This window comes from Chlorocebus sabaeus, chromosome 20 (genome assembly GCF_047675955.1).
Source record: "Chlorocebus sabaeus isolate Y175 chromosome 20, mChlSab1.0.hap1, whole genome shotgun sequence".
NCBI lineage: Eukaryota > Metazoa > Chordata > Mammalia > Primates > Cercopithecidae > Chlorocebus > Chlorocebus sabaeus.
In genome coordinates this window covers 66,851,592-66,868,200 of record NC_132923.1, presented here as the reverse complement: position 1 = coordinate 66,868,200, position 16,609 = coordinate 66,851,592, and the positions used below count along the sequence as shown (strand labels likewise).

The 16,609-nt window shown below is 34.5% G+C and overlaps 1 protein-coding gene across 8 annotated transcripts in view; it reads left to right on the top strand.

Moving 5' to 3' along the window:
* LRRC7 (leucine rich repeat containing 7) overlaps window positions 1-16,609 on the top strand; it is a 570,280-nt gene that overhangs the window by 480,848 nt on the left and 72,823 nt on the right. For all 8 annotated transcript variants that reach the window (XM_007978322.3, XM_007978330.3, XM_007978324.3 and 5 more), the window contains one exon: window positions 7,756-7,875. In XM_007978322.3, the coding sequence (XP_007976513.1) occupies window positions 7,756-7,875 (120 nt within the window). The remainder of the gene's footprint in view (window positions 1-7,755; window positions 7,876-16,609) is intronic.

Here is a 16,609-nt window from a genome sequence, read left to right as displayed (position 1 = left end):
AAGACAAGGCCTTGATTTGTGGTATCTGCCAATGTCAGCAATATAAATACTCTCCCTATGGCTAATTTCAAGGTACCAACTTAACGTCACTGAACTTAGAATTGGGAAGATTCACGTGCAGTTGGCTCTCATGAGCCAGTACAAATTGGCTCCAACACACCATCAGCATGACTATTTTTACTTCATTTCCTACTTCAATGGAACCTATTTTCCATGTCCTCTCAGAGGCCCGAGACTCTCATCCTCTTCCCTAACAAAACCAGTTTTCAAAAAGACCTTGAAACTTAACGGCATTAAGGAATAGATATCACAATTTTAAATAGGGACCTTTCTTACAGGGCTTGCCAATTAAATAGAAATCAAACCTTGTATTAGTCTGCTGTCACACTGCTAATAAAGACATACCCAAGACTGGGTAATTTACAAAGGAAAGAGGTTTAATTGACTTACAGTTTCACATGGCTAGGGACACCTCACTATCATGGTGGAAAGCGAAGGAGGAGCAAAGTCACATCTTACATGGCAGCAGGCAAGAGAGCTTGTACAGGGGAACTCCCATTTATAAAACCATCAGATCTCATGAGACTTCTTCACTACCACCAGAACAGTATGGAGGAAACTGCCCCCATGATTCAGTTGTCTCCACCTGGCCCCACCCTTGACACATATGAATTATTACAATTCAAGGTGATAGTTGGGTGGGAATACAGCCAAACCATATCAAACCTTTAAACTAAAATAATGGAATTTCAAAATTCAGTGAACAAACTAAATAGATCTTGGTATGATGGAAGCTATTGCCTGAACCCCCCTGAAGTTATATCATATGAAGATGCCCCTATTTTGCTTAATTTTTGACCATATTTACTTATCAATCTGTATGACAATATAGATATATACAGTGTCTGAAAAATGCCAATACACTTGAAACAGTGTTTCCTAACATCTAAATTACTCTCCAGATATAAATTAGGTATCACTGTATTAGCATATTAATTTTCTGATGTCATTTGGGGTACCCTAGAGAATGGACTCATGTGAGCTCTAAGAAGAAATAATGCAGAGTTGTATTTGGGGACTTTCAATAATCCTCAGTTGAGCACATAGGTGACCAAAACAAATTTTCTTTGGAAGCCACATTAATTGCAAATCAAGAATCATTAAAGTATTAAAAGACTCCACCTCAAAATAAATTATCATCAATATTTTATTATCTGCACCAAAAAAAGAAGAAAAATAGAGAAGGCAAGGGAGGAAAAAGATACATAGGCAGGGCAAGTAATGCATTAGTCCAAAAGATTTTATGATCCAAAACTTACCACCTTAAGTCCTATAAACTTCAAGAATTTAGGCATCTGGGACAACTTTCCCACCCTGTCACCAATGCAGGAACCTTATCAGGCACTGGATAGTTAATGGGCTGCAATAATAGCTCTGGGCTCTGCTTCCTCCCATGAATTCCAGTCTAAGCCTCTGTCCCTTCGCTTTTGTACCCTCATACGTCTCTTGTACAGAGCTTTCATTTGAAAATTTGTTAGGTTTTTCTGCCACACTCTGTAGAATCAGCCTCTCTTTAAAATGCAGTCTCTCCAATTATTCCTCCTGGGCTCCACTGACCACTGCTAACAGGTCCCATGATTGAGGTTCAATCTCCCTGAACCCTTCTCCCCAGGAGAGGAGATAGGCAAAAATTACTTAACTTTGATTTAGAAATGCATAAAAATCTGTTATAACATGTTTGTCTTTCTACTTAAGATAATAAAAATTACCGTCTCAGATCCTTAAGACTTCTTTGCAGCTCCTAAATACTCATTAACCATAAGAATTTCACTAAAATGTAGGGTAAGACCAATTTATAAACAAACATTTTCATTAAATAAAATTGACATAACTATTTCTTCTCCTGTGGAAATTCTGGAGCTCCTCTTTTATTCATAAAATTCTTGAGCGATAATACTGGCTATCTCTAGTTAGATGCTGTGGCAAATGACTTTGGGGTGTCCTAGAAAGAATGAAGGAAGTTTCCTAAGGAATCTAAATTAATGTTTTCACCTGTTGGAAGTTAAGCACTGGAAATGGAGTTGTAGTATCCATTGTGCAGGTGCTGCTCTCCGAAGGAAACATGTATCCCCACCCTATTTGCCAAGGCTTGCCTCTTGCAACTAGGAGAAAGAATAAACTTTTTTATTTTTCCTGTCCTGCACTAAGGCAATCTTTAAACGAATTTGTAATAAACTAATCAAAGGATATAATTATTTATGAATGAAGCTTGAAGAACTCTGCACTTGATAAACTATTTACATTGTGAATATTTATATGAACAAAAAGGGAACCCTCTTCAAGATTTTGCAATGTATTTTAAATATTTTCCATTTTTTCATATTTATTACATGTCAGATCAAGTATGGTACATTTTTCATGGATTACAGGCTACATATAGGCTCTCTGTACTATAAAGAGTAAATTACGTCTTCTATAATTTTATAGAACTCTTTAAGATATTAAGAAAATGCCAACAAATATAACAAAATTTGTTTAATAAATTTAATTTCCTTAATATATTCATTTATTTAGATGCTTATGCTAATTTCCCAGAAAATTTAGTAATACTTAGGAACCAGAACATTTAGAACATATAAATCTTTTATTAAATTACAGAATTATTAGTATTCTATTTATTTTTATTCATTCATTCAGTCATTCATTTATTCGTTTATCATTTATTTACTGCCTTTCCAAAAAGCATATAAGGCAACTTTCTATGATGTTATTAATGGTTCCATGTGCTTCTTTGGATGTGTTTTATTTGTAATTAAGGTTAGCTATTGCCTTGAAATTTTATGTTATCGTAGAGAAATACAAATTGTAAAATGTCAGTTCAAACTACCATTTTTAATATTAAAATTAATGGTAGAATGGATACATAGTTCCACTGGGAGAAAAATAAAGACAAGGATTTATTGAGAATCTACCATGTACCTGGTGCTATGAGGTACTTTAACTATATTTTGTCTTGCAACCCATAAAACCCTTAAAGGGCATGTTTATCTCGATTGTGTAGATGAGGAAACTGAGACTCATGTGTCACACAAAATAACTCACCTGTACTGTCACTGTTTCACTGTTGTAACTCCTGCACTTAGCATAGTAGTAGGTAGAATTTAAATCTGCTTCTGCCTGGTGCCTACATACATACTCTTTCTACTCTATGATGATGCCTTCTCAAATGTTTGTAAAACCTAACATTTTCATAGAACATGACTCATAGATTAAAAACCTCTTACATATGCATTATTACCTCACATAACCTTCAAAACAATCTAGAGAAGTAGATATAGGATGGAGAAAAGAATACACAAGTAGAATATATTGACTAATCCAAAACATATCATGACCCCAATCATGCCCTGTGTGCTACAGGTTAGTGCTCTCTTAGTTAACTGAGCTTAATGAATGCTAGTAATCACCTTGTGCTCTTTCAGATCCACTTACATTTCCTGAGCACTCAGTATCACCAAGAATTATTTTTGGTAGCAATGAAAAGCTAAAGGTTATGGACCCAAGAAAATAACTTATTAATCATCCAGGCTACTGTAGCCCTAGACACAAGCAGGGCTGGGGAGGAAATCCTTGGCCTTTCCTACTTCCGTGTCCACAAGTGGCCAGCTGCTAATATAAATAGTGTGTTCTCTTCTATAATGGAGACATTGATAATTTTCTCTTGTTCATTTTTTAATTTCTACCACCATAACAGTATACCATAGCACCCACTGTTTACTGGCTTATTGAATTAGGCATTAATATAAATCAATTATAATTTCAGGTGAGGGAAGGCTAAAATAATAGAAACATATGTAATACATTATCTTATCATAGAATTTTGCCTGGAAGAAATTAGCCTCACTATCTGTTTTACTAAAGTTGATTGAAATTACTTAGTTGATACTCGTCTCACTAGATTTTGAGTTAGAGAAATTTAGATAGCAATATTTGCACCTAAACTATTTTTAAATGTCTACTGTCCTTTCTGTATATATGCAAATGACTCAGTATCAGATAGTACCAACATTTGGTATGCATTTATTCACCCTAGTGCCAAGGCTTATTGGCTTATTTAATGCCATTTTTTCTGCAGAAAGCAAAGCAAGATTTATGCTGCACCTCAGAGCAGCTCATGCCTATAATTTCTATTGATTCTGCTGCATTTATTATTGGCTACCTGTCCCTCAAGAAAGATTCACTTACCTTTCTAATTATGAAAAAAGCTTTCAGCCTATAAATCCAAATAAATTCTTATAGACAGTGACTAAATTTACCAAAATAATAATTTAGTACTCATGTGGAATTTCGTTATAATGGAATTCTGGTTTAAAAATTACTTGGGCATTATATTACCACCTTCAGATTGAAGCCCATGATATCACTATCATTTAGATCCAAGCTTGGCATATTTTTACCTTTGCAATACCTATTTCTTCCAAAAGATATTATGAAAGTGAATAATATAACAATAATTTCACTGGAAAAACTTTGGGGATGATTGTTTTTAACAATTTTTACTGCAAATGTTTTGAGTCTGTGGTAGTGTCCTTTATGAACTATGTGCCAATTACTTAGCAAAAGAAATCCTTGTATTCTTAAGGGATATGTCCTGAGACCTTTGAAAATTGCCAAATTCTAATACGACTCTCATATAATTGTAATAATAAGTATAATTTCACAAGCATACTGTACACCCATCAGTTACCAAAGCTGCTGTACCACCTAAGCTTATTTAACTCAGTTATGTGACTATTGCACACACATATATATGTTTATACACATATGTATACATAAGAACACACATGCACATGCTCATACAAATGTGCAGACATATATAGATATAGAGAAAGAGGCACACATATGCATGCACATTTATGTCTCAGAAAAATTAGAAATCACTTGATCAAGTAGACACTTGGTGATCATTCATAGCAGTCAAAATTATAAATGTTAAATCCACAAATACCCACACTCATCTCTGGGCATAGCATCTGTTCAGCAAGACTTCTACTCAGAATTATTGCATGTCTTATCAAATACAATTTCTGGTTTTTCACAAAATCACACCAGCTATTTTCTGTATTATTTTGAAATATTTAAAGATATGCAGAATTTAGAAGCTAAGGAAATAGTGCATTGTGATGATTTTCCATGTTATTATCTTTAGTTATATATGATAAGGAAAATAAAACTCATTCTTACTCCTTAAAATATCCAAAGAAAATACAAAGAATGTGGTACAAAAAAATAATTGAATTAATAGCTGAACCTCAGTTCAATTATTTTCTCTGGAATAATAAATTTCAACAGTGATAGCTTCATTTTTTTAACATTTTTTCAGTAGCTTTTTTAACCTTTAATAGAATTTTAACTGCTAAGCTACTGAATTTATATACAATAGCTATACTCCTTTGGGAAAGAATGTGCACATACTGCATAATTCTCTTTTTGGTCTACACCACCACCACCACCACCACCACCACCAAATGTCAATAAATTGTTTTTAATGATCTTTCTATTTCTGCAGACTTAAGTCATCCCTAAGATGTCTCATGTAAGAAAAACAAAAAGGCCAGAGCATTCTTAAAAGGAAGTTGCTTTCAGGAAGTTCCTTTAATTTGTTACCTAGTGAAAGTTCTTTTTAATGTGTCTGCATGTTTGTGTTCCTTTTGGCCCCTGTAATAAAGACTTGGTGTGATTTTTTATTCTAATTTTAAAAAGAAATAGATTAATTTATAAACTAGTGAAGCACCTACACCATTATGTTAGAATTTTGACTAAAAGGATTTCACATTTTTTAACACCAAAAAGAATTTTGTAATTCTGTTTCTCTGTAACAGTGACTAGGAGCCATGTCTGGGCAGTCAAAGCAAGTGTGGTGGAGGAAACACAGATAGAGATGGAGAGGATATGGAGAAAAAGGAAACCTATGTTAAATTCTGGCCACTTCTTAAAAATCTACATTGCACAGACCTGGCCAAATGAACATATTAATTATCCCACTTCACTAGCAAACAAACTAAGTCAGAAAAGACAAATACTAAAAATTCAAAAAGAAAACACTGGCCAGTAATGCTTAACCTGAATAATTATGTTTTAAATCTTAATTTTAATTTTTATTTACCATATTTTCATATATAGAAAAAAATATGTATGGGCACATGCAAACGTATTAATCTGGAAAAGGTAAAACTAGAAAAGCAATGCTGGAAAACAGATAGTCATTGAATAGCTACCTGCTTATTTTGAAGTAACACATACTTTAAACGTGTTGTCTAGATTGAATTTTTCAAATAAACACACATCAATTCATTCCTAACTCAGGAGCTCAAATTCAGTCCCTTTTTTCTCTTTTTTTTCATACTTTTTGATAGGATTATGAAAAAAAGAATTTACATAACCAAAGAACAAGAAGAAAACTGAGTTAATTTTCATTAAATCCATTAGATACTAGGAAGACTTCATCTAATGTCATAATAAATCCTATTTTAGAATTTTTCCAAGCAATGCTTTTAAAAAAATACGTGTGGTCAGAATGCAGGTAAGGAGTTTCTGTCATTGTTTTTCAGAGGAGAACAAACTAAGACCACTAAATGTAACCCGATGAAGCTTAGCAAACAGCCCATTTTTAACGTGTTATGATGAGAATAGCCCAGTTCTCCCTTTCTAGGGTAGGAGGACAATTCCTTACACAAAGTATAGTTGCACACTCTCTAGCTGAGCTTTATCAGTAGGGATCCTTTAGAACATGTGCAGAAAATGGCATAGGAAACACTGGAGTATCATAGGTCAACCACAGAAGATTCTCTCAGGAAACCAAGCAGTACTTCTGTATCCTACACACTAGGGAAAGAAGGAACCTTTATGAAAATATATGTAAATATACCATTATACTCCCTCCACTGGAGGCTTTCTGATGGTATATGATTGCTTGCTATTACTCAGATTAGAATATGAAATCACCCAACATAAAGACGGGCAGGTATTAGTATTTGTTAAAAATAATAAGCAAGAAATCAGCCAAAATGAAATATGTATGAAGAGTTTAAACTTTAATATATATCATTTATGTAAATAAACAAATTTGGTAATCAAAACAGTCATGATTTACTTACACTACGATTCTAACAGCACATTTTTAATAGCATATTTTTGATGCCTCCCCAAAGCTATTTGTTGATAATGCCATAGTACCATAAATCTTGCACTATGCCAGTGTTAGCACTATTTGGGTTTAGTGCAAGGCATATTCTCCCAGAATTAATACAACCTTATAAAATTTATTTTAGGTTATGACTTGGAATATTAGAACTTACATTCTATGTATTATATGGTTTCAATTTCTATTCTAGATGGTGAGATTATACTAAAATTAAGTAAGTTTTAAGTGCTGTGGTTTTTTAACAATTGTAACAATTGGTTAATTTTATTCTGATTATTTTTATTCAGGTATTGTAAATAATCTAAATTTTTCCTTAAAGTTCAGTGAACAACTCTAAGATGGTTATTTAATTGCATTTTTAATTGCTTCCAAAAAGCTTTCAATTTACAGTTCTTACCCAGTAAATAGTATATAATATTTCCAGTTCAGGATGTATGTTTTTCTGCAATTAAACAAAATTAATTTTACCATAATCATTAGGGACTCTTTTCAGAAAACTATGGTAAACTTCTAATACATCACTAAAGAATGCCATACCATTTTTGCAATAGACCCCGTCCCAGCAAAGCAACATTTTAGACAATGGACAAGAAGATGTATCTCCTAGTGGCCAATGGAATCCTTATCCACTTGGGAGGCGGGATGTACCTCCGGACACCATTACTAAAAAGGTAACCAATTTTTAATTAATGATACAAACCATGAAGCTTGCACAATCTACTACAATATATAATCAATATTTTGTGTCTTATCATCATTTCTAAGTTTGTGATAACTTTAAGGTAAATAATATCCTACTACAGGAGTTTGGTTGACTGTAAGTACACTGAAAAGAATGGAAAATGAACGCTGCCAGCTGTTCAAAGTTGGTAATAAATGTTTATAAACAACATCCTGCAACCTTTCTACAGATACTCTTACCTCTTACCACTCACCTTTGAAGTGCACATATAGAATGATATGTGATATATTTCTGACTCTCTTGGCTTTAACAGTGTGTTGTAACCAGTTTGCATAAAAGAAAATTTGATTCACTATTTCTAAAGTTATGACAATTGGTTCAGCAAATATTTAGTGAACAACTATATGTACAACTATGGGTGGAGTACTTGCTAGATATTGAGGAAACAAAAATGAAAAAGATACAGTTTCTTACCTCAAGAGCCTTTTTATCTAGTAAGGTGTGCTGGGTGATAAGGAGGTAATTATAATATTACATAACAGATTACCACAGCAGGAGTAAAAAGAAAGCCACAACTTGGGATAAGATACTTGCTACATATATGAGAGAAGAGAGAATTTGTATTCTAAAATATATTTTTTAAAGCTCTTACAAATCAGTAATGAAGACATACAACACAGTTTTTTTAAACTGGCAAAATACAAGGGGAATCAGGTGGGTAAATAAATACTAAAACAAAACTGAACCTTTTTATCAATCAGGGAAATGCAAAAGAGATGCCATTTATGTCTACTAGACTGGCAAAAATTAAGAAATCTGAAAAATACAAATTGTTTGTAGGTATAAGAGCAGTGGAAACTCTTTTAGACTTCTTATGGGAATATGAAACACCATCACCTTGGTTACAAATTTTCCTGCAAAGCTGAATATGCACATACCCTACATTCTATCAATTCTCCTCTTAAGGTATTAAAGTAGAAAAATTATCATACATGTCATTCAGGGTACATGAAATGTTTCCAATACCAGAAAACTGGAAAAAAACAAATGTTTACCACCAGGAGAGTATGTAAATAAATTATGTTAATCACACAAAGGAATATTTCAAAGCAATGAAAATTAGTAAACTATAATTACAATAACGTGTATTAACTTTAGAAACATAATTTGAATGGAAAAATGTTTCAGGAGATGGCATAAATATGTAATACCATATTTACAAATCCCAAAACAAGCAAAACTCAAAATATATTATTTAGGCATAAGTACATAAGAAACCTATTATTATAAGTAAATGGTAAATGTAGTATTTAGAACTGTGGTTATCTCTAAAGGTAAGGTAGAGGATGGAATCAGGAAGAAAGTGGATATTATCGTTGGAACTATTCTAATTCTAAAATTGAACTATGGTTCTTTATACTCTACTTTTTAAGCTCATGAGTGTTCATTTTATAATTTTGCTTTGTAACCCACATATGTATTACATACTTACATTCTTTATAACCTAAGTGATTTTTCCCTTGATGACTACTTCAGTGCTTTCAAAAAATGCATTAAATATCACATTTTATTTTATCCAAAATATTTGGTAATGCCATTGATTTACAGGCATTTATTTTATGCATGTTATTAATTTGACTATTGGGTAATATTCAGCATCATAGGTAAATATAATATGATGTGGTTAATGCTAAGAAGATGTGATACAGGGCTATGACACCACCTCGAAAGGGTACCTGTTTAGTGAGGAAACTAAGAGCAGTGGTGTCAAATAAGGCTAGAGGGATATGCAGGAGCCAGATGATGCTGGGATTTATCCTGTGGGAAATGAGAATGGGAATATAAAGTGTTTTAAACAAAGAAAGAACATGATCAAATTTTTATTTAAAGAGCCCTCTGACAGCTTTTCAGAGAATGAATTAGCGAGCAGAAAGACTGGAGCCAATAGAATTAGTTAAGATTCTATAGTAATTCAGGTGAAAGTAAATGGAAACAGTGGGTGATGGAAAGAAATGCTGTTTTAGTCCATTCTCACATTGCTATAAAGAACTACCTGAGACTGGGTAATTTATACAGAAAAGAGATTTAATTGACTCACAGTTCCTCAGGCTGTATAGGAGGCATAGCTAGGAAGGCCTCAGGAAACTTACAATCATAGTGGAAGGCAAAGGGGAAGCAAGCATGTCTTCACATGATTGTAGGACAGAAAGTGAAAAGGGGGAAGTGCTATATACCTTTAAACAAACAGATCTCATAAGAACTCCATCACAAGAAGAGCAAGAGGAAAGTCCACTCCCATGATATAAACACCACTCACCAGGTCCCTCCTTCAACACATAGGGATTACAATTCGACATGACATTTGGGTGGGGACACAGAGCCAAACCATAACAAATTCATAGATCCAATATCATGATAAATGTTAGAGCCAAAACAATCTTGTGATTGGACATAGGGCATAGAGATAGATAAAAGTTCCAAGGTTGATACCCAAGTTTCTAATTTGGTCAGGGGAGTGATGATGTTCCATTCACTAAGATGGGAAATACAGAAAGAGTAATAGGTGGAAGAGGAGGAAGAGAGAAGAGTTTAGGTTTTTACATGTTGATTTGAGGTAGTTTTAAGGCATCCAAGTGGAAATGTTCAGTAGATGTTTGGATATATTTATCCTAAGTTCAGTAGAGAAATCTTAGCTGGAGATACAAATTTAGGAATCATCAGAATATGTGTTATTGAGCCATGAATGAGGCAGAAGGATGACACAGAACTCCATGGAACACCAACATTTAAGAGATGTACAGTACATAGGAAAAATAGGCAGAAAAGAAATAATCAAAGATTGGATCAATACAGTGGTTTTACTGCAAGCTGTAGAAAATTCAAGGGAGACATTGTTGAACTTCAAGGAAACACTTCACTAAATATGAGAAGTAGTTGAGGTTTACACTATGACTCAACTTTAGTACTTTGTTCTCCCTTATTAAATACTTAGGGATTTATTTTCCCATTCCGCTCTGCCACCACACTGTTGGCTCTATCCTAAAATTGGTTTCTCTCGTAATTATAAGATTACTACCAATGACGATTGGTAATATGAGCTTCCTCTTTCAAATCCAGCAAGAGAGAGAAGCAAGCTTCCAGTAGCTGTCTCTTATGTGCAAAACCTTTCTTCCCTGAGTCTTTCAACAAGCCTCATCTTACATCTCACTGACCCAAAATAGCTAAGGACTTCCCATCCTAGAAAAAGAAATGGAGTTTTATGATTGGCTTTGGCTGATCAGTTGGAGTAGAGTAGATGGGGCTCTCAATTTCAATGACCGCTAAGAAACATGTAAAAGGAAAAACAAGGGAAAGTGGCACCTTGGAAACAGTGAGGGAAAAAATGTTTTAAGGAGGGAATGATCAACTGTCAAATGATGCACAAAAACGTCAAGCAAGATAAGTATGACTAAAGGCTCCTTGGATTTAGCAACAAGGAGGTTATTGGTGATATCAGCAAAAGCAGTTTGCTTAAATGATGGGATGGAATCCATAGGAATCTACATTAAAGGGTAAGTAAAGAAACCTATAAAACTCAAGAAAGAAGTAATGTACTAAATGTACTGTGTCTTCTTCCTACTATTATGATAAGCAGGTTTTGATTATCCCATATTATAGCAATTTTGCCTAAAATCTGAGATTCCTGAACCTATAAATAGATATGTCCACCTATCACCTCTCAGAGTAGAGAGAATAAGGACCACTTTAAATATTCAAATTTAGTTTATATTACATATTATATATTAGTTGAATAGTCAAGTTAATATTCAGTGAGAATCAACCTAAGGAAAGAAAAATGGTCATGGGAGTATTAGCCTGGGCTGCAAAATTTGCTGAAATAGATGTGATAATTGTACTATTAGTTATTGGGTTTCTATGTGACTCTACAATGACATTTTTAAAAGTTAATATTATTTTTGCAGTTGTTATGGAGTGAGTACTTAGGCTAGACATAATGGGAATGGAAAGATAGAAAGTGAACTATAAATTGAATGGGGAATCAAAGGAGAATAAGTGGTGAAGAATTCTTAGCCAGTGTCTGATTTGAGTCTATTTCTCCAAGCCTCTGTAGATTTTTTTTTTTTTAATCTTGTTTCTCCAACTAAGCCATCAGAAAACACAGTAATACTGTAGGGATTTGGGGGGAAATTATGGAAAGTCTTTGACTAAACTTGTGGCTCTCTGTTGTGGCTATCATAGATTTTTGGTTACTCATGGCCATGCCAGCCAGCACTTCAAGCGCTACAGAGAACAAATATGGGTATCTTCCAAGCTGTGGATCCAAAACTTAGACACATAAAGTAATTGGACAAGAAGTGTTTATTTCTCAGAATTTTGCTTCTGTCCTATGCACCTGAGAGTGACAAAGTGATGGAAAAATGCCAAGAGTGTTAAATGCTGTCTTTTTTTTTTTTTTAATGGAGTAAAATTAGGTGGTAGATGTTATTCCTTTCTTGCTATGCAGTCCCAGAGTTAATTTTTTTTTTTTTTTTTTTTTTTTTTTGCATAGTCTTGTTCTGTCACCCACCCTGGAGTGCAGTGGCACGATCTCAGCTCACTGCAGCCTCCCCGTCCGGGGTTCAAGTGATTATCGTGCCTCACCCTCCCAAGTAGCTGGGATTGCAGGCATTCACCACCATGCCCGGCTAATTTTTGTATTTTTAGTAGAGACAGAATTTTGCCATATTGGCCAGCCTAGTCTCAAACTCCTGACCTCAAGTGATCTGCCTGCCTTAGCTTCCCAAAGTGCTGGGATTACAGGCGAAAGCCACCGTGTCCGGCCCAAAATCTCAAATTTTGATGTCTGTTAGTATTAAAAGTTTAGGATTCACTGCTAGAAGAACATTTTATAGCTATGTAAATCCCCCACCCAAAATTCCAGGCAGTATTATATGAATACTTTAAGAACTGCTGTTTAAAAATTTTGCAATTGCTGAAAATAACCATGGTTTCAGAAGGAGAGTTTGTATTTTAGAGTCCTATTACATCACTTCTGTTACTCCTACAGTCTATCAGATTATGCCACAGTCACTATAGTCACAATATTTGGTTCCATGTATTAAATTTTTACATAAGGCCGTGTGTTAAATGCTTTAACGTATTTCTTTATCTAACTTTCACAGCAACTATATGAAGTAAGCACTACTATTTTGTTAAAGAAGAAACTCATACTCAGAGATTAGGTTACTTGCCAAGCTCACATGGGTAACTTATTTTATATTTCCCTCCAATATGTAACAGAAAATAATATGAAAGTGATATTATAAAAGATAAATGCAAAAACGTGTTATTTTAAATTCAGATATTGCACTCTGATTTGGTCAAATCCTCTATAGGGATGACAAGGCTGTTTTGCCCTAATTCTAAAATGATACTCTTTTAAAAGGATTAGGAGTCTTAAACACGTTGATTATCTGTAAAATGTAAAATTAAAGGATAATATCTGCAAGGGTATGTTAGAATGATGGAGCAGAAAAACATTGCAGCTAAAAGGCTACAGTGACATATTAAAACCATTGAAACCAAACACTTCCCTTCTAGAATGGATAACCAAGAAACTATAAAATCCTAGCATTTTAAAATCTGAAAATTCTTTAGTAACAAAAGACTAGGCATTCAAAGGTCTCCTTTAGCATCAGTGACTCTTTCCACCCTGAGTGTCTGTTCCCTCCCTGAGTGTTCTAGGTTAAGTGCATAATGACTTGGCAGTTGGAGTAATAAAGGTGGCTAACAAGGGTCAATATCAGGATGGACTCAGAGGAAGAGGAAGGCTTTAAAAATTTGCTGATTAGTCTTGGCTCACAAACTTACCTCTTATGCTGAACTTGCCTGTGATTTTCTCACATCTACAATATCAATTCAGATATTAAGCACTTCTGGATTGCCAGGATTGTCATCTCTGAGACATATCTAGGAATTTATCAGAAGAAGAAGAAACTAGAAGAAAGTGTGTGTGTGTGTGTGTGTGTGTGTGTGTGTGTGTGTGTGTATGTGTGTGTGTGGTCATTTTCATGTTCTTATTATTCTTCCTTTACCCCACCCCACCCCCAAATTGTAATTTTTGCTTTTTCTAAAATACTTTTTTTAAGATTTTTTAATTAAGCTTATCAGGAGGAATATTCATTTCTTATTTTAATTGTGTCATTTGTCATGTTTTTTAATGTAATACATTTCAATGTTTCTTTCTGTAAAAATTTAGAAAGGTAAGATCTAAAATATCTTTTGAAAATCATAATTCATTTTTCTGTCAACCATGTGGCCAAATCATCATTTGTACTTTAAAATAACTGGATCAAATTTCTTTTTTTTTTTTAAATTTAAGTTCTAGGGTACATGTGCACAACATGCAGGTTTGTTACATATGTATACATGTGCCATGTTGGTGTGCTGCACCCATTAACTCGACATTTACATTAGGTATATCTCCTCATGCTATTCCTCCCCCCTCTCCTCTCCCAACAATAGGCCCCGGTGTGTGATGTTCCCCTTCCCATGTCCAAGTGATCTCATTGTTCAATTCCCACCTATGAGTGAGAACATGCGGTGTTTGGTTTTTTGTCCTTGCGATAGTTTGCTGAGAATGATGGTTTCCAGCTGCATCCATGTCCCTACAAAGGACATGAACTCATCCTTTTTTATGGCTGCATAGTATTCCATGGTGTATATGTGCCACATTTTCTTAATCCAGTCTGTCACTGATGGACATTTGGGTTGATTCCAAGTCTTTGCTGTTGTGAATAGTGCCGCAATAAACATACATGTGCATGTGTCTTTATAGCAGCATGATTTATAATCCTTTGGGTATATACCCAGTAATGGGATGGCTGGGTCAAATGGTATTTCTAGTTCTATATCCTTGAGGAATCGCCACACTGTTTTCTATAATGGTTGAACTAGTTTACAATCCCACCAACAGTGTAAAAGTGTTCCTATTTCTGCACATCCTCTCCAGCACCTGTTGTTTCCTGACTTTTTAATGACTGCCATTCCAACTGGTGTGAGATGGTATCTCATTGTAGTTTTGATTTGCATTTCTCTGATGGCGAGTGATGATGAGCATTTTTTCATGTGTCTGTTGGCTGTATGAATGTGTTTCTTTTGAGAAGTATCTGTTCATATCCTTTGCCCACTTTTTGATGGGGTTGTTTGTTTTTTTTCTTGTAAATTTGTTTGAATTCTTTGTAGGTTCTGGATATTAGCCCTTTGTCAGATAAGTAGATTGCAAAAATTTTCTCCCATTCTGTAGGTTGCCTGTTCACTCTGATGGTAGTTTCTTTTGCTGTACAGAAGCTCTTTAGTTTAATTAGATCCCATTTGTCAATTTTGGCTTCTGTTACCTTTGCTTTTGGTGTTTTAGACATGAAGTCCTTGCCCATGCCTATGTCCTGAATGGTATTACCTTGGTTTCCTTCTAGGGTTTTTATGGTCTTAGGTCTCACATTTAAGTTTCTAATCCATCTTGAATTAATTTTCCTATAAGGAGTAAGGAAAGGATCTGGTTTCAGCTTTCTACTTATGGCTAGCCAATTTTCCCAGCACCACTTATTAAATAGGGAATCCTTTCCCCATTTCTTGTTTTTGTCAGATTTGTCAAAGATTAGATGTCTGTAGATATGTGGTATTATTTCTGAGGGCTCTGTTCTGTTCCATTGGTCTATATCTCTGTTTTGGTACCAGTACCATGCTGTTTTGGTTACTGTGGCCTTGTAGTATAGTTTGAAGTCAGGTAGTGTGATGCCTCCAGCTTTGTTCTTTTGGCTTAGGATTGTCTTGGCAATGTGGGGTCTTTTTGGTTCCATATGAACTTTAAAGCAGTTTTTTCCAATTCTGTGAAGAAAGTCATTGGTAGCTTAATGGGGATGGCATTGAATGTATAAATTACTTTGGGCAGTATGGCGGTTTTCACAATATTGATTCTTCCCAAACTGGATCAAATTTCTACTGGGATTTTACTTGGTAATATAAGTCAGTCTATTATAAAAACTTTTCAGAAGACCAGAATAAACCAATGTAATTTAAAATAAGTACAACTTATTTAAAAGATATTTAAAAGTACAACTTAAGAAAAATCACCTTAACCTATATATCTAGAAATTTAAATAAATGCATTTTATTATTTTATAAATATCTAAAATAGATAATCATGACCAGTTGTGGTGGCTCACACCTGTATTCCCAGCACTTAGCACTTTGGGAGGCCGAGGCAGGCGGGTCACTTGAGGCTAGGAGTTTGAGACCAGCCTGGCCAACATTGCAAAACTCCATCTCTACTTTAAAAATGTCAAAAAATTAGCCAGGTATGGTGGTGTGCATCTGTAGTCTCAGCTACTGGGGAGGATGAGGCATGAGAATCACTTGAACCCAGGAAGGGGAGGTTGCAGTGAGCTGAGATCATACCACTGCACTCCAGCCTGGGTGACAAGAGCAAAACTCCATTCCCCCCTCCCCCCAAAAAAAGATAATCGTTAAATTACAGTCACTGAAAAGTAAATTTATTGAAATTGTTTTCCACTGAAAAGAAATATTGTTATCAGTACTCTGTGTATGTAGAACTGGAATAAAAGTAACTATAATTTTTGGCTTTTGTAATTTAACTGAGACTAGGCATTGTGCTGTTGAGGACCCTTATGTCAAAAGTTGGGGAGAATGTAGCTTATTTACATAGAAATAGAAAAAAGTCTGAA